Here is an 18,849-nt window from a genome sequence, read left to right as displayed (position 1 = left end):
TTTACAGAAAATGCTTGCCAACTCCTGGTTCACACATCTTGGTTCATTCTCTCTTCTCCCCACCTAGGAACAAGTAATGATGTGATCAGCTGTTTGGGTAGAAAAGGCCTAAACTGATGGTGGGGAAGCTGGCTGGTTTCTATGCCAAGGAGGCAATGTGAGTGCCAACAGTCAACAAACCAAAAGTAGGAAGGTAGATGCCATACTTGTAATTCAGGAGGGGCTACAGGAACACATCTTCGGAAAAACAATGTGGTCTCATTTTCCATCAACCAACCCACAAGCTGAACCAGGCATGGCCAAGGGGCAAACAATGGAATCTCATGCACAAAACAATAGAGGAACCACCTGCAGTAAGAAGCATCCCCAAACACAGGCTTCTTAAATTCACCCAACTGGCCGGCCAAGCTCCAGAAGCCTCAGGATGAATGCCATGAATGTTGCTCAGCTAGTAACTGATTTTCCAAGATACCTCTGTTGGGCTGCACACAGCAGGCAACATGGCCTGCTCTTGTCCAGCTTTAAGACCAAAGAAAGAGCCCGGAGTCTGCAGCAACAGAGACATCAATGGTGTAATGGATGGGGGACCTTACATGTCTGAAGCAAGGTCCTGGAGCGACACCCCACCGTGTGCGGCAGACAGCGGGCAGGACAGGGTGGCAGTCTTCACTCCCACATGGAAGGGGAGATTACTAGTTATAGGGGAATTGACGTCTGGTGGGCTCATTAGTTACTACGGAAACCAGCAGAGGGGCACACCCCTCCCGGCTCCTTTGATAAGAACAATCACCAGCTGGGGTGGGGAAAAGAGTGTAGGAAGGTCAGTCATACGAGTAGGGTACAGGTGAAGCAGGCACTGGCCGGGCAGGGGATATACAGAGAGCAAGAGAACAGCCATCTTGAGTGCCCTAACCATACAATCTCCAACCCTCTTTCCCCACCTACGTGTCAGGAAACATCAAACTCTCTCATTCATCTAATTGGTGTCCAAATTTAACAGCATCACCTACAACATAACTCACAGAAAAAAGAGCAAAAACTGACGTTTTGATGAATATGAATTCATATCACAAGTGCACATTGTGATATGTGCGCATGTGCTCTAAAGGAGCACATTCTTGCCCTTAGTTTTAATTACTCATTAAAAAGAGGCAAGGCGGGCTTCCCTGGTGGCGCAGTGGTTGAGAGTCCACCTGCCGATGCAGGGGACGCAAGTTCGTGCCCTGGTCCGGGAAGATCCCACATGCCGCGGAGCGGCTAGGCCCGTGAGCCATGGCCGCTGAGCCTGCGCGTCCGGAACCTGTGCTCCACAATGGGAAAGGCCACACAGTGAGAGGCCCGCGTACCGCAAAAAAAAAAAAAAAAAAAAAAAAAAAAAAAGAGGCAAGGCTGAAAATGAAACACAATTACCTGAAAAGAGACAGTAGAAAGCCCCGGGAATGAGCAATATTCAGAGGCACAATATCTCCCAATACAGTGTCATTTCCAAATCGAAACAGTCAAAAATTCATATGTCCAGAAAACTAGCAGAAAAAGCCTGCATCTGTCTTCTCTCCTGAAATAGAACAGTGGTGTTGCATCTGGCCATACACATCACTGTCCTCCATGCTCACAGATGACACTGCAGATGGTGTTTGTTCCCTGCTCTGCTTTATACCATTAGCAGGGCAGGTGAGTAATCTGACAGAGGATGTAAAAGCAACGCTTCCACCAAACAGCTGTGTTGGATCTCAGATAATATAGCTTTGTGCCTTGGGCAATCCCTTAATATCACTAAGCCTCAGTGTTTTTTCACCTGTAAGATGGATGGCTTTGATAGAAGACCTCTATGGCTCCTTTTAATATGATTATTCTAGCTCTATAATTACACCCGTGTAACTCACCACACTACACATAACATAAAAATGGCATGCATCAACAAGTCCTTGCCTCACTTCCTGATACCCTTCTCCACCTACTCTTTCATCACAAAATCAGCATGACAGCAAATTAAGCAAGATTCCACACTCAAATGTGAGGCTCTTGAAGTCAGTTTCAGTGAAAATTGTGTACCTGGATTCAGTGGGGCAAAAGGAAATATTCTAATACTGTGCCTTTCACCCATGGAAAAGATATTTCCTTCTGAAGGCTAAATTCTCAGATCTGGGTTCAAAACTTTAGCAAGGGCCTTGGGAAAATGCTGGCAAGACTGATGCCAGCAGATCTTTGAGGAACCCTTTATTAGTGGTTGCAAAACAGAGAGAGAGAGAGAGAGAGAGAGAGAGAGAGAGAGAGAGAGAGAGAGAGAGAGTGTGTGTGTGTGTGTGTGTGTGTGTGTGTGTGTGTGTGTGTGTGTGTGTGTGTGTGTGTGTGTGTGTAGAGGAGGTTCCTGTCTCTTCTAAGCTTATGGGTCAGCGAATAGTATATATATGCGGTGATCCCATTCTGCTCTCACAAATAAAGAAAAAGAAAGGAGTATGTGAGGAAAGAATAGAAATATAGGAATCTGGTGAGTCTAAATCTCATCAGTAAGAGATTGTGGAGAACACGCATTGCATCTGGGGAGTCTGCCCAATTTGCTGGACCCAGATGAACATGACAGATGCGGCCTGAGCACTGGGCTCCTGGTAGCCCAGAGGAAAGGGGATGAAACCAACTGTTGGGAAGAGGAGATAAGAGCCTCTGTGACTGCAAACCTCTCTACCCAGACTAAGTCTTATGTTACAGGCTGCCAAGAAGTCTTGCACTACTATCCTTCTAACCTTTAAGATAAAATGATTTGCCAAGGAGAAAGACATGGGCTTTTCCTGATAAAAGAATAATACTCAGTTCTATTCATGACCCAAGATCCAAAGATGGGCTCCAGGGGAACTGCTCTTATGACTGAATGCAAAAGTTTGCACATATGTAAGTATGTGCATTTTTCTGGGGAGAGAGTTCAGTGCTTTCAGTTTCTCAAAGAAGTTCCAGTCACCATAGATATAAAATGTGATTTTAAAAAATCCAATATATCAATATTACTCTTTTCTGTTATGCCTCTACTTAACTATCCAACAGGCACCTAAGGAATTTAAATTTCAAATATTTCCAAAAAGAAAATTAAGCGAGGTTCAAGAGTTGGCAGTGAATTTTGAGAAAGTGGCATGCTTGCTAATGCTGTCACACTCTCCCTAAAACTTGGAAAGACAGAAAAGGTGACATGTTGTTAAGGATGAGTACAATTGACCTGAGGTAGATTAATTCAAATGGTAGCAGCTGAAATCAGTTCAGTCACTGTCACTGATAGAAGAGGCAACAGGAGAGCAGGAAGGAACACCTGACCTGGAGTCTGGACACCAGGAGTCTAGCCTCTAGTTCTAGCTCTGCCCAATTTAATCTGTGACCTTGGATGAGTCCCCTCTTCCTCTAGGCTTGGTCCTCATCTGTAAAATGCAAGCTATGGAAGTAGATCAGTGCTTTGCAAATGCTTTTAAGGCAATGAACATAATGTTTAGATAAAACCATCTAGAATTAAACCCAGTCTAAAACGAATTCAAAATGGCAGGCAGAACACACGCATTTATCTTCACTTCCCCTTAATAGGAAATCTCATTAAGTTATTATTCATAAATATCTTCTACTTACCGAATATTTGCTACATGATTGTTTTAAGTGCATTAACTAGTGGAATCCTCAACACTCTTACTAGGTAGGTGATGATCCCCATTTTATAGATGAAGGAACTGAATCACCAGCATTTAAGGAACTTGTCCAAGTTTTCACTGCTAATAAGTGGCAGAGCCAGTATTCAAACCCAGGCGATCTAGCTCCAGTCTGTGTTGTGCTACCTCTCAGACTGACAATCAAGGAATAGCAAAGCTCCCAAGTACAAAGAAGCTGAGAGAACAGATTAGAAATGTCGCCATATTTTGGAAGATGAAAAGCAGACAAATGGATAGTAACTGACTTATATGGAGAATACTGAGTGCTCTAGATGGCAAGTCACTCCAGAGCACCCTCCAAAACTCAACTGTTGAAGATACAGGTTTCCTCTGAAGGTGTGAACATAAGGAAGGCTGTAAACAGGCAGTACTGGTTCCCTGCCCCAGGCAAGTGCCCCATCGCTGCCCCAGCAGAAGTCTGGAGGTTTATTCTCTGTACAGGATGAACCAGAGACTCCAGACTTGAGTAACCAGAGCACCAAGGAAGACATGAAGTGGTACTATTCAGGGGGATTAAGGGAAAGTCTGCATACGGAAGCAAGAGCTCCCAGTCCGCTCCCACCATCAGCTCCTAGAATAACAGCCAGGCTTACTCCATGTAGGCAGAAGCCTGAAGGAAGATCCATGGACTCTGAACATATCCCATAGAAAAGGACAGGTCCACCACCTTACAGGTGTGGCTCTCAGAATGTGGCCCGAGACCAGGAATAGTATCACTGCGGAAGTTATCAGAAATGTGAATTCTCAGGTCCATTCCAGACCTACTGAATAAGAAATTCTGGGGTGAACAATGTCTGAACAACTGTTTTTTAACAAGGCTGCCAGGTGATTCTAATGTCTGCTAAAGTTTGAGAACCACTGCCCCACTGGGAGGCCCACTAATCAATAAACCCACCCTACACCAAAAAGCTTCCAACCAGCTTTTCAGTTTCTATTTATTTGGAAGAAAGTCTGGAATCACCAGAAGTTTCAGGAAAGACTCTATCTTGAAAAAGTGAAACCGAGGGACTTCCCTGATGGTCCAGTGGTTGAGACTCTGTGCTGCCAGTGCAGAGGGCCCAGGTTCCATCCCTGGTCAGGGAACTAGATCCCACATGCCGCAACTAAGACCTGGCGCAGCCAAATATTAATTAATTAATTAATTAATTAATTAAAGAAAAAAAAAAGAGAGACTGAAACAGATTTCACAGAGCAGCTCTAGGGAAGGGGAGTGAAATGAGGCAGAGCTTGGCTTGCTTGGCCTCTCTCTGGGCCCTACCATCACAGGGCATTGAACTACTCCTCAGGCTCCACAGAATAGAAAACCAATGAAGCAGAGCTTTCTACAGTCCTGTCCAGCTCTAGCCTATGCCTTTATACTGGTCCTTATGTCCCAGATCCTTGAAACTAATATAGCAATTTAGACAGACATTCTCAGCTGGAATCACTTCTGATAATTTACTTGTCCCTTTGAGTGAACAAAAAGTATTTCAATGGAAAAAAACACACAAGCATTTTTATGCTACGGGGTTGCTATACTTGAGATGTGCATTAAGTGCAGAGGCAAAATGCAATGATTTAACTTACGTAGTGTGACCATCTCACTCTAACATTCCCTATTTGCTTCTCTGTGTCGTATAAGCTTTCCCTGGCTTACCCTTACAGCCTAAATCTTAATCCAAAAATTCGCCCCCATTACTGCTTTTCACTAGTCTCTACTCACCCCAAGTGTTACTGCCACAACCAGATCATTCTTTTGTTTACAAATCTCTAGTAGCCTCGACATCTACTACCATGTAATCACCGTGGACAAAAATCTCTCATTTATATTTACTTTCTCTGCTTCCTTCCAGCTCATTTTTCTCAAACCCTTTGGTTCCCCACTAAAGATGCTCTCCCCCCTCAGTCCACTTCACTCCTCTACTGGAAAACTAATCTCCTTCAGGAGGGGTTTAGAGTGATGAAAACCTTAGGCCAGGCATTATGCAAAGAATACCACAAATTTTCTCATTTAATCCTCGTATGAATACTAAGAATTAGGAATCATCCATTTTTACATTGGGAAAGCTGATGCTTAGACTGATTAAGTAACTTTCCCAAGGATTTTAATCCAAATCCTTCTGTCTCCAAAGCCACACTTTTTTTTTTTAGTCTTTGGTTGAACTATATACCATTCTCAAAGCCACACTCTTAACCATTCTACTTTACTGTCTCCAGAGGTCTGACTCAAATATGTGGAAGAGGAAGTTTCCTTAACGCTGTCGAAAATAAAAAGAGCAAACAGATCTCTGCATAGTTTTATTTTTTAAACAGGGTCCTTCACAGATGCTGACAGCCTTCTAGCCAAAGCCCAACAGGGAACAGGGTTTGCAGCAGCATCTCCCCGCCTGGAGAGCCCCACCTGGCTCAACAGCTAGGCCAAGGAGCAGCACAGCATGCCTCTCTAGCAGGAATGGATGCAAAGCACGGGAGGAAGCCTGGCTCTTGCGCCCAGAATGCCAATAGGGAACAGGTGGTTAAGAGAGCCCTCTCCCCACGCAGCCCATCAGCCCATTCTCCGAGACCTTTGTGGTGCTGCTGGTGGTGGTAGTGTGCCTTCTAGTGCGAGGCAGAGTGGTTGCCCACCTCAAAAGATTTCCAGATGCGATTTTAAAAGCTCTTAAGAGACAAGGTAGTAATCTATCTGTCAAGGGCAAGCAATGACTCCTCAGGAAAAGCCCACGCCTCTACCACAGCGCAGCTAACTTCGAGGGGCACAAAGAAACGTCTGTAGTGGCAAGAAAATGGGCTTCCGTAGTGCCCATCAAAATGTAGGGAGAGCCACAGCCCCTTCGTCCATAGAGGAGCTGCAAGTCCATTTTCTCTCGTCTGAGTGACAGAAAAGGGAGGCGGGCACCCCAATGTCTCCACTCTGAGGGCCTCAGCGGCGCACCTCTCAGCCTTTCTTTCTAAGGGCTGAGAGGCTGTCCCTGTCCGTCTCCCCACTCAGCCCCAATCCCCCTCTCCCAGTCAGCACCCCTCTCTCCCCTACTCGCTCTCCCTCCAACCTCCTTTCCCCACCCCGCTGAGCTCTAGACCTCTCTTCCCTTATCCCCCGCCTCTCTTCCCTCCCCATTCGGTCCCCTGGCCCTCAGCCCCGCGCCGCCCAGCACCCGGGACCTTGAGCGTCACGTCGCACAGCTTGCCCTGCCGCCGGATCTCCTCCATGACGCCGTAGCCGCGACTAGGCAACTCGGACACGGAGAAGTGCACCAGGTCCTCCAGCTCCTCCGCGCCGTCCTCCACCATCTTCCCCGGCCGCCGCGACTGCGCAGGCCTGGCCGGCTGGCTCGAAGCTAAACTGGGCGGGGCGAGGGCGCCTGTGGACGGCAGCTCGGAGCGCAAGGCTGGAGTTAGACGGAGCTGCGCGGCCGCCGTAGTCTCAAACTGCTCTGCGCCGGAAGCCCGGCTGCCCCGTTTCCTGGTTCTTGCGCATCCTTCGTTCCCCCGCTACCCCTACCCTGGCTTCGCGCCTGCAGCTGCCGCAGTCTTTTTAGATTAATCGGTCCCATCTCCCGTCCTCCTAATTCGGCCCTGGCCTTACTTGTATCTTAACAGAGGACCGCGGACTTCATTTCCGCTACCACCCCTACTTCCGGAATCTCCGGAAGCAGCCTGTTGCCACGGCGACTGTGTACACAGCCCGGCAGCCGAGCTTGCCGGGTTTCTTCTGTAGCTGCTAATGCAGTGGTCGGGCTGCGGAAGGGCTCCAGCCTCCGGAGCGGTAAGCAGGAGTCACGCGCGGTCCGGGTGGGGAGAAGGAAGGCCGGAAAGGGGGTGTCCGCCCGGGCGGCGGGCAGCTGCTGGAATCTGAACACCGCTCCACCCGGGAGTCCCCCAGCTTTGGCTCGCTGATCTGTGAAACCCGGGCGGAGGAGGGTGAGGCGTCGAGGGGACCCTTTAAGCCTTGCTGCGGCTTAGGGTTTTCGGATCTAACGTTCCCTGGCCCCACGAGGGTCCTACGTCGCCCCTGAGGTTCAGAGATCTCTGGTCTTCTGGACTCTTCTGTATTCAGTTTTCTAACTGGAGGGGGCTTCGGGATTGCCATCCCGGCCCTTCGCTTTACAAATGCGGAAATCGCTCCAGAGAGGCACAGGAATGGTCCCAAGGCCCACTGCCTCCCAGACACCACACAGGGGTCCAGCATGTTGGGTTAGAAAAAGGAGAAAGACCAGTTTGGCCTGGGTCCGAGTCTTTTGTTTAGTCCAAGGCCGGGTGCGTTTGGACCCTCTTTTGGGGGGTTCAGATGCTGCTACCTTGCTGGTGGCTATGAGTGTTCTCTTGAGAGCCTCTGTTCTGGACAGGAACGCTGGAAGATAGGGACCCACCTGGTCCTCTCCTTTTGTTGAGCTTTCAGGGGTGCTTGGTGGCAACCTGTTCATTCCCACCCCTAAAACAAATGAGGAAACTGTGAGCCTTTCAGCAGAGAGGGCTCTTGGTGGCCACTCAAAGGTTCACTTATTTACACCAGAAATATCTAAGGGTGGTGTCCACGAGGGAGAGGCATTCCCCACAAGGTCCTGAGAGAGAAGGACCCTACTAAAAGGGAGAGCGTGGTGAGGGGCTGAAGTTGGCTTCTTGCAAGTGGGCCTGGAAACCCAGTGTCCTCCTGGAAGGGCTGTGGGCTCAGGGTTGGAGGTGGTGAGGGAGGCGAGTGACATCATGTGCCCTTTGGGACTCTCTCAGTTGTGACCGAAGATGGACCCACATATGGAGATTCCGCCACCCTCTGACTTCCAGTCATGACCATCACCACCAATCACCATTTCTTAAGCACCTACTCTGTGCTGGGCACTGTTCCGGACTTTGAGGGGGGACTCAAAAGAAATAAAAGGCACAGTCCTGTCCCTCAAACAGCATGTAACTTAATTTGGGATCTGAAACCCACTCAAATGATGTGGCGTAAGAACGGTAACAAGGATTATTTCAGTAAGTGCAAGTTGGCATGGGGTCTCCAAATGACTGGGTGTTGAGGGGCTGCTGGGTAGTGGATTTGCAGGAGGGATGTAGTTAATAGAGAAGGCTTGTGTCAGGTGGATATGGCTCCTGGCGTGCCTGGAGCCATGGGCGTGAGCATGGGGAGAATTGGGAAGCACAGATAGAATGACTACTTGTGCATGTTGGCAAATTGCTGGGCAGAAAAGGGGCAGGCTCTGAGGGGAGGGTAATGCTTGAAGCTGGCCTGTGCTGCCCTTGGGCTGTCTGTGGGTAGGGGCTGCCAGGAGGGAGGCTTGAGCAACCCCCTACTTCTTCATGGTCCCTTTCAGAGGGCACCCTGGGCAGCATCTTAACTTTCCTGGGCAGGAGGATGGGCCATCGGACTGGTATGGGGAATGGTTCCCAGAACTTTAGAAATTGAGTGTAAGTGTTTGCTTGAGTCAGCACACCTCTCTCCACTCTCCACTTCCCAAAAGCCTAGATCAAAGTGAACTTGGAGATGAGATCATCTCTTAAGTTTCCTCAGTTTGGGAGTCCTGTTAGAGCTATTTGTGGCTTTTTATTTCTAGAGCTCAATTTTGCAAACAAAAATCCTAGACCTGAAATTGGACAAGCCATTATCCTTACTCACCTGAATACCTTACAGATTCACTTTCTAAAAATTAAAAGATCTGAGTGATCCCACAGTGGCCAGGAAAAGACTTCCATGAAGTAATTACTTGAGGAATGTGGGAAGTGGACTCACACTCTACAGTAGGCAGGTGTGAAAGTAGTTTGCTTATTTAATGTGACATCTGAAGGGTTTGTAATAGGGGTTAGAGTTTTATTTTGCCCACTTCATGGAAACTGTAAACTGAAAGAGCAGGGCCTGTCTCTATTTAATTTGCTTCTATAGAGATACTTAATGCCACTTGATGATAGCTAAGATAATTGTATGAGGAAATCAAGTGGTCACCACAAGTTGTGTCTAGAAATGTGGAGGGACATTAATTTTTTAACAGTCAAGGTCTTGAAAATTAGCTTTTTAAAAATATTGACCATCTGATCAGTTTATTTGTTAGAACACTTTGCAGTAGCACAAACAAACAATTTTTTCCTGAACAACGGTGATGATATTGCTATTTACCAATTTGAAGATGAAATTGAGTCAGCTCCCTATCCCTCATGTTTTCCTACCTCTTCATAAATTCAGCAATTCCTTTGCTGGTTGTCTTTTTCAGAAGTATCCAGGAGTTTTCTTTAGCCTCAAGTCCTCTGTCCTACCCCATGAAAGTACAGGTTATTTTAGGGGCAAATGCCTCATTTCTTATGGAACTGGCCCAACCCTGTCAGGGACATCAAAAGAGAAGTGCACGATGCAGCACACATCCTGACCCTCAGGCATTGTCTCTATTCAAAGTCTGTTTTTTACTTTGTGGAGCATTAACTCTAAATGAGTTTTGGGTTTTTTTTGTTTTGTTTTGTTTTGTTTTTGTGGTATGCAGCCCTCTCACTGTTGTGGCCTCTCCCGTTGCGGAGCACAGGCTCTGGACACGCAGGCTTAGCGTCCATGGCTCACGGGCCTAGCCGCTCCGCGGCATGTGGGATCTTCCCGGACCAGGGCACGAACCCGTGTCCCCTGCATCGGCAGGCAGACTCTCAACCACTGCGCCACCAGGGAAGCCCAGTTTTGGTTTTTTTAAAAATAAATTTATTTATTTATTATCTTTGGCTGCGTTGGGTCTTCATTGCTGCGCGCGGGCTTTCTCTAGTTGCGGCGAGAGGGGCTACTCTTTTGTTGCGGTGTGCGGGCTTCTCATTGCAGTGGCTTCTCTTGTGGAGCACAGGCTCTAGGCGCACGGACTTCAGTAGTTGTGGCACACAGCCTCAGTAGTTGTGGCTTGCAGGCTCAGTAGTTGTGGCGCATGGCTTAGTTGCTCTGGGGCATGTGGGATCTTTCCGGACCAGGGATTGAACCCATGTCCCCTGCGTTGGCAGGTGGATTCTTAACCACTGCACCACCAGGGAATTCCTGTACAATTCAATTTTTAAAAATGTTTATGAAATACTTTAGTTGGACAGGATATTAGAGATCAATTAACTCTCCCTGTAATACAAACAATCCCTTTTGTAGCATCTCTGCTAGTTGGCATCTTGCTTGACTGTTTGTAGTGTTTATGGTCCTTACTTTGAGAAAGTCTTTCCCACTATAGGAAAACTCCACATAATAAGAAGTTAATTTACCTAAATCTCCCTCTCTGTCATTTATAACTATAAGCTTTCAACCTATTCGATGAAGCTACATTCAATGTTTATTTTAACATTTTATTATACATGGTAATTACTTGTGATAGTATAAATGAAGGAATACAAATATATGTGTGCCTGCCTGAAAGAAAATGATGAGAATATACATAATTACGTTTTAGGAGAGGCAGAGGAGGTAAGGGACTGAGATTTTTCTCTCAATGGAGTGGCAGAGAAGAAAGAATATTAGACTATGGGCTACATTAAATGTACTTCCAGGGAATCTTTTTCTGATCTAAGTTAGTCTAATGGAGGTAGAGAAGGAGGTGCTACATCTGAAGTTAGGTATATTAATGAAAAAAAGAAAATTAGTTCTAATGCATTTCATAGTCAGTATTTTAGAGGAAAATATAATGAATAAGGCAAAGTGTAGGTAAACTCTGATACGGAGCATTTGTAGAAACCACATCTAAAATTAGGCCACTAGGGACTTCCCTGGTGGTGCAGTGGTAAGAACCTGCCTGCCAATGCAGAGGACACAGGTTCAATCCCTTGTCCAGGAAAATCCCACATGCTGCAGAGCAACTAGGCCCGTGGGCCACAACTACTGAGCCTGCGCTCTAGAGACTGTGAGCCATAACTACTGAGCCCATGTGCCACAACTACTGAAGCCCACGCACCTAGAGCCCATGCTCTGCAACAAGAGAAGCCAACGCAATGAGAAGCCCACACCCCACAACGAAAACTAGCCCCCGCTTGATGCAACTAGAGAAAGCCCATGCACAGCAATGAAGACCCAATGCAACCAACCAAATAAATAAATAAAAATAAAAAATAAAAATAAAATAAAATTAGGCCACTAAAGGGAGCATTCTTTTTGCTTTGTATTTCAGTCTCTTAGGGGGTTGTTGGTGGAGAGTGGTGAGGCACCCTGTAAAGTAGGAAGTACACGGACTTGTTGAACAGCATCCTGTGGACGGATCACTGAAATGCTGGGGGGCAAAAGGAAGACTGGCTCTCAGTGGGAGAGGAAAACATGGACTGCACATCATGTTTTCTGATCTTGATGAATGACACCTCCATTCTAATGGTTGTTGGAGGATGACTACTGAAAATTTTGCTATTTTCTTCTTTTTAGCTAGAATGGGTACTAGGAAAAAAGTTCATGCGTTTGTCCGTGTCAAACCTACTGATGACTTTGCTCATGAAATGATCAAATATGGAGATGACAACAAAGTAAGTACAGTGTGTTTGCCTTCACCTGCCTGGGCATCTCTCTGTCCCTCCTCACTACAACCTCTAAGGTTTCCAAGCAACCTTTTAAGGACCAAGACAGAATTGGTAAAAGTTCAGATGGAATCTAGAGTCATTCAAGGCCAAAGCACTCCCCCACAATGCTGTTGATGAGGAAACTCATGAAACTCCCATTTTTAATGGGAGTAGGTCCTTGTTGGTTATCCATTTTAGATACAGCAGTGTATACATGTCAATCTCAAAATGGGAAAAGAATTTGAAAAAGAATAGATAGATGTATAACTGAATCACTTTGCTGTACACCTGAAACTAACACAACATTGTTAATCAACTATACTCCAATATAAAATAAAAAGTTAAAAAAAAAGTTTACCTTTGTCCTTACATCTGACACAGGAAGCTGACATTTGTCCACACTCATAAAACTTTCTGTTGATCAGATCTCCCAGGAAGTACAATAGGAATGTCTTCAGATGATTATTATTAAAGTTACCAAAGGGAGGGAGAAACTCTTATGGAGAGAACTGGAAAGATCTATCCATCCCCCTGTCCTGACAACTCTTCTGAAGGCTGTGACAGGGTTAGGACACCTCGAGACTATGGGATGTTTTCATTCAGCAAACATTTGTGGATCTACTATGGGTAGCATGGAGACATTAAGAGAGGAATTCAAAGGCCAACTTCTCAAGGTTCAAAAGTCCTAGCAGTCAGAAAGAAACTCACATGCAGCGCTGTGAAGTGCACGCTGATGGACACGGATTCAGTGACGACTGAAGCACAGAGCATTTAATGTATGAATAGACCAAGCCTTTCTCTGTTGATCTTAGTTTTTCTGCATGTGGCTGTGTCTTGGCTTCTGGACTAGGGCAGCCAGTATAAGATTCCAGTGAGAGTCTGTTTACATTAGAAGTCCCCATTTCGAAGATTGGAATCTACCATTGACCTAACCCAATATGTTTCTAAACTAGCTGCTGCCACAGTGGCTTGCTATGGAGGGATCTAAAACTTTAAAAAATTTTTTTAGAAATCTTTGCATCTAAAAATCTGCTGATTACAAGTAGGTAGTCACCCTCAATTTAATACCAGTGAGTAACTGTGTCTGAGGAGTCCAGAGCCTTTTCTGTGGCTATCATTTCATCATTGCTCACATTAGCCCATAGCGTGTGTGTGGAAGTAAGTGCTCACCACAGTGCTGAGGGAGGCCTCACCGCCAGTCACCAGGGAGATGGGGCTCAAGCCCAGGCCTCCGTCACCAAGCCCGCTCTTCTCTCTGGCCTAATTCAAGGCCTCCCTGTGCTTATTGAATTTATCTAAAGCTTGTTTAATGTGATAAATATTGATATGTGATAAATATGCTTGACCCCATATCAGAAATGGGGGAACCAAGACAGACAGCACCCTGAACACTAGGGTGAGATGTGCTGAAACCAGCAAGTGCTCCAGTCTCCTGATCCTTCCACCTTGAGGATGTGTGGCCTCCCTGCAGTGCCTTCCTTCCCACCTCCCAAAGGTCGTCCAGAATATGTGCAAGTCCCTGTTCTTCCTAAAGTTCACCTCCTCTGTTTCCTCCAGGTCAGGCCTTGGCTATCAGTGACTTTTTTATACCAGTTTCTTAACAAGTATCTCTCTCTCTTCCTAGACCATTAATATTCACTTAAAAAAAGATACTCGGAGAGGAGTTGTCAATAACCAGCAGACAGACTGGTCATTCAAGCTGGATGGAGTTCTCCATGATGCCTCCCAGGACTTGGTTTATGAGACAGTCGCAAAGGATGTGGTTTCTCAAGCCCTCAATGGCTATAATGGTAATTTAGTTAATGAACTGTTGTTTTACATAAGAACCTGTGGAACCCCCGCTCACCCAGGAAGAGGTACAAGTATTTTGTGGTGAATAAAATACAACTTCACTTACTAACTTTTGTTTGATTATTTGTCTGTCTCCATGTTCTTATGGTGGGAAACTTATTTGCTTGGTGATACTGTGGGCATGGCTTGATCCATGGTCCTGGGATCCTACCTTCATAGGAAGATTAAATGGCCCTGACTCTCTATAGGTCATGGGGATTCAACTATTATCCTGTTTCAAATCCCCTGAGTATTAGTTTTGAACATGCCTTTATGATAAATTTGATGGAGTCAAAACATTTTTCTCTTGGCTACCTGCTAGGAGATATTTCCATTTATTCTACCAGCACAATCAATCTATTCTATTGTAGTATAGTATTATTTACATATATCACTAAAGACGAGTACAGTTTGACTTTCTTAAAAGCTTAACTAAAAAGCTTTTTTAACAAATTAAAATTTATTGGGAAATTTTTACAAACTAGTTCACTCTAAGACTGTTTCAAAATCTTTTTTAAAAAATATTTATTTATTTATTTATTTGGCTGCGCCAGGTCTTAGTTGCGGCATGTGGGATCTAGTTCCCTGACCAGGCATCAAACCTGCCCCCCCTGCATTGGGAGCACAGAGTCTTAGCCGCTGGACCACCAGGGAAGTCCCTTAAAATCTTAAAAAGATTAAAAAATCCATAGAGGGACTTCCCTGGCGGTCCAGTGGTTAAGACTCTGTGCTTCCACTGTAGGGAGGGCGGGTTTGATCCTTGGTCGGGGAACTAAGATCCCGGGAGTATGCCACGCGGCGTGACCAAAAAAAGAAAAAAAATCCATAGAAAAAAATATATCACAGTCTGTAGACTTTGCCCGTCTGGTGGCTCCTGACTAGAATGTTCCCTGTTTGCAAGTTTTAGGTGTTCTGCTTAAAAGTCCGTTGAGTGTAGATGCCTAAACGTTGTAATGTATCCTGTGTGTGATATATAGCTATGGTCCCCATTGGTCCTGAGGGGATGTGGCCCTGAGGAAGTAGAGACAAAGGAGCTAAGGCCCGGGGAGGCTAAGAGTCGTGGGCTCTGAGTGCTGTGGAGCCACAAATGGGCTCTGAGTCCCAGCTGAACTGACTCCTTCCTGCACATTTCTGCAGGGTTAATAGACACTGCTTCTGACTCCAGCTCAGATGCTGAATTAAGACCCCTTGTGTAAAACCTACCAATCCCAGGAACTAGAGCATTCACGTGGCAAAGGCAAACACTGATTTCCACGGCCCAGCATTGCCCGGGCAGATCTGCTTTGTAAATGCCCAGAAGCAGCCTTTGGGTTGGGTCTGGCTCAGGCTGCTCAAGCCAGGAAGAAGAGCAGATGGGAACCAGAGCCCAGGGTGACTGGTTTGTGTCCCAGAGCCTGGTGATGGTAGACCTAAAGCATGAGAGAGGTGCAAGTGAAAGTCTTCCCAGAGAGGGCAATGTGACAGATCAGGGCTTGGTCATGGTGTTCCATTTCTGAAAGTGGCCTGGGACCAACTAGTCCTGTGGGAACTTGCAGTCTACAAAGAATTCCCACCGCTAACAGAAAATGCCCTTCTGACTCCCATCTCTTCCTGGGGATTTTGAAAGCCCTTCTTTCCTCCTGCCTGGGCTGTCCTGCAGGGAGGCCAAGCCCTGAGAGCCTGGCTGTTCATGATCTTGCTAAAGAAGGGCTTAGTTCAATGCTCTTATCTCCCTCATCTTTCTAGGAAAATTCCCAGTTCCTCTGTTCCCTGGAATTCCCTGCTCTCCTCAGAAGCCCTAGGATCAGATCCCCTCTTGGGAGAGGAAGCAGTAGAGCACTACATGGACCACAGATTCAGAGCAGCTGTCTGTGTTTTGACCATTTATATCACTGTTTCCCTGCTCACCCACCCTCCATGGCAGGAATTCCTGCTGTCCTTGGCTGCTCCTGATGGCCACCTTCACACTAGGGTTCTGGCTGGCACTGGGCATGCTGGGGGATGGGAGAGCTATCCTTGGAGCTGTTTTTCTGGTTGTCACCAAGACGTGTTTTGAAATGTTTGCAGGCACCATCATGTGTTATGGGCAGACGGGAGCTGGCAAGACATACACCATGACGGGGGCAACTGAGAATTACAAGCACCGGGGGATCCTCCCTCGTGCCCTACAACAGGTAGAGAGTGGGCCTGTGGGTGGGATGCCACTTAGGTCCCCTCTTTCTACCATACATGCTGCCCATCCCAGGCGAGCTCCTGGAGACAGTGGGGTCCAGCCTCAAAGGAGTTGCAGCCTGTAGGGGAGACAGCCTGTAGGGGAGACAAGTGGGTGGGTGTGTGTGTGTGTGTGTGTGTAAACCAAGAGTTTAGGTTCCAGGCTCTGACCTACGCCCATGCTGAGCCTGTTTCCTCATTTGATAAAGAGGGCGTCAGATGTGCTGACTGGCTTCTTGCTGCTCTGATGGTCTGTGACCCTGTAATTGAGGATTCAGAGGTCCTAATCCTGTTCCTTCCTGGTTTTAATGAGGGAGATATGAACCCTTGCAGAGCTTCCTTACTGGCCTGCTCTGGTTTCTTGCACCACCACAGCCCCAGAAAGAGCAAAGGGAAGAAGCAGGGCATGACATGAGCTTTCAGGACCGAGTCAGCCTTGGGGGTCTGGGAAGTGTGACTGAAGACAGGACAGATGGGCCTTCCTTCAGAGTCTGCTAGCCTGCGTTCTGTGAGGACCCTCTTTTTGAAGGTGGGAGGCAAAGGACTTTTCCCTAAAAAGCATCTTGAGGTTTTATAGCCCTGTGCTGTAAGAAGTGTAGATGTCCCTCTAGTGTATGACCATCCATGCGATAATTTCTTGAAGCAATATCCTTAACATCCCACTGTCAACGCTTCAGTATCTCAGCATCTTAGACTTTATAGTCTAGCCCAGCGCTGCCCAACAGAAATATAATGTAAGTCACATATGCAATTTTAGGTTTTCCAATAGCCACATTTAAAAAAGTAAAACAAGTGAAATTATTTTTAAATAATATATAATAATATATTTTATTTAACTCAATATAGCCAAAATAGCATTTCCACATGTAATCAATATGAAAATTATTGAGATAGTTTACATTATTTTTCTTTATACTGAGTCTTTGAAATCTGGTATGTATTTTACATTTACAACCCATTTCTATTTAAGACACTAAATATTCATCAGAAAGAGTTGCTCTGTATTTACAGTTCATGAAATTTACAGTTGAAAAGGTAGATTTATAAACCCAAGTTGCTCCAAACATACTTAAAAGTTTACCAATAACTGAATTTAGTATCAGTGTTAAATTTTTAGTTAAAATTAAATAAAATTTAAAATCCAATTCCTCATTTGCACGAGCCAGATTTCAAGCGCTCAGCAGCCACCTGTGGCTAGTGTCTAGCATATTGGACAGCACAAATCTAGCCTGTTAGAGCAAGATGGGGACTTCAGGGATCATCCAGCCCAACTCCCCATTTAACAGATAAGAAAGTTAAGGTCTAGAGAGGGGAAAAGACCAGCCCAAAGTCACCTGCTGATAAGCACTGGGGAGGATATTAGGAGTCCAGAAGGCTGAGTTCTGGCTTGACTTCTTCCCTTAGTAGCTGAGCCACCATAGATGGGTATTGCCCCTGCCCTGCTTCAGTCGCAGTGGCATCATGAGGGTAGAATTAAAAAATGGATGTGAAAGAAGCTTATATGTGGTGAAACCCCACAAAACAAGAGATCTTCACTCCGGAGTCCTTTCTGTTCATCATGCCTCTACTTCTTGAGACTGTACAAGTATTAGCCAATCTATAAGTCAGGCCTCACAAAAACTACAAGATGATAATAAATACTGCCCAATAGACTGCAACTACTAATAATGGTTGTTGCTGATGACCATCACACCAACTAGACTGTAAATTCTTCTAGGGCAAGGATTCCCTCCTAAGGTAAGAACTCCCCTAGCACTGGCTGGCCATTGGAGTTCTACTCTCAGTGACTGCTGTCCAATCTCCCATCTAGGTTTTTAAGATGATCGAAGAACGCCCCACACAGGCCATCACTGTGCGTGTTTCCTACCTGGAAATCTATAATGAGAGCCTGTTTGATCTCCTGTCCACTCTGCCTTACGTTGGACCCTCGGTCACACCTATGACCATTGTGGAAAGTCCTCAGGGGGTCTTCATTAAGGGCTTGTCAGTCCACCTCACAAGTCAGGAGGAGGATGCGTTCAGCCTCCTTTTTGAGGTGAGATGATCAAGTCTATGGGTTCCTTCCTCCTTACCTTTCCTCCCTCCTTTCCTTTTTTTTTTCTTTTCCTCCTTCCTTAGTTTTTTACTTACTTTGATAACCAGAATGAAAATTAATATATGCTTGTTTAGCAAGTTCAGATAGTAATGAAATATACAGAAGCAAAAGAAGAATTCACTCATCTGTTTTCTACATATGGCAACAATAATGTGTATTTTGGCTTATTTCCTTCTAGTCTTTTTTCTTGTGAAGTTTTTTCTTTACTTAGTTGAAATTGTCCTTTTTTTTTAGTTAACATTAAATCACAGGCATTTGTGGTATAGAAAAAATAAGAATTAATGTCCTTGGTATATAAAAGCTCTTACAAATCAATGAAAAAATTCCCCGGGATATGTTATTCTTTTAAAAATCATGTAGATTAAAACTCTATGCATTGCTGGTGAAATGTAAAATGGTGCAACCATTTTGGCAGTTTCCTAAAAAGTTAAACATTAATTTTATCATAGGACCTAGCACTTCTACTCCTAGAAATCTACCCAAGAGAAATGAAATGTGCACACAAAAACTTGAACACAAATATTCATATTAAGACTATTCATAATAGCCAAAGACTGGAAATAACCAAAATATTCATCAACGGAGAATGCATGAACAAATTGT

The 18,849-nt window shown here is 45.5% G+C and overlaps 2 protein-coding genes across 22 annotated transcripts in view; one reads left to right on the top strand and one right to left on the bottom strand.

The window, feature by feature from the left end:
- The window catches only part of KLHL18 (kelch like family member 18), a 52,521-nt gene extending 45,404 nt beyond the window's left edge, over positions 1 to 7,117 (bottom strand). For 2 of the 6 annotated variants that reach the window (XM_033864824.2, XM_033864825.2), the window contains exon 1: positions 6,819 to 7,117. In XM_033864824.2, coding sequence (XP_033720715.1) covers positions 6,819 to 6,947 — 129 coding nt within the window. In that variant the 5' untranslated portion in view covers positions 6,948 to 7,117. The remainder of the gene's footprint in view (positions 1 to 6,818) is intronic. The other 4 variants (XM_073787881.1, XM_073787880.1, XM_033864826.2 and 1 more) reach the window with 4 other exon arrangements.
- A 17-nt stretch (positions 7,118 to 7,134) lies between these two features.
- The window catches only part of KIF9 (kinesin family member 9), a 55,683-nt gene continuing 43,968 nt past the window's right edge, over positions 7,135 to 18,849 (top strand). For 2 of the 16 annotated variants that reach the window (XM_073787873.1, XM_073787870.1), the window contains exons 1-6: positions 7,160 to 7,422; positions 8,385 to 8,627; positions 12,001 to 12,098; positions 13,756 to 13,921; positions 16,008 to 16,114; positions 17,962 to 18,186. In XM_073787873.1, coding sequence (XP_073643974.1) covers positions 8,441 to 8,627; positions 12,001 to 12,098; positions 13,756 to 13,921; positions 16,008 to 16,114; positions 17,962 to 18,186 — 783 coding nt within the window. In that variant the 5' untranslated portion in view covers positions 7,160 to 7,422; positions 8,385 to 8,440. Of the gene's footprint in view, positions 7,423 to 8,384; positions 8,628 to 12,000; positions 12,099 to 13,755; positions 13,922 to 16,007; positions 16,115 to 17,961; positions 18,187 to 18,849 lie in introns of all 16 variants that reach the window. The other 14 variants (XM_073787876.1, XM_033864811.2, XM_073787875.1 and 11 more) reach the window with 13 other exon arrangements.

This window comes from Tursiops truncatus, chromosome 10 (genome assembly GCF_011762595.2).
Source record: "Tursiops truncatus isolate mTurTru1 chromosome 10, mTurTru1.mat.Y, whole genome shotgun sequence".
Lineage (NCBI taxonomy): Eukaryota > Metazoa > Chordata > Mammalia > Artiodactyla > Delphinidae > Tursiops > Tursiops truncatus.
This window is presented reverse-complemented; position numbering and strand designations above follow the sequence as displayed.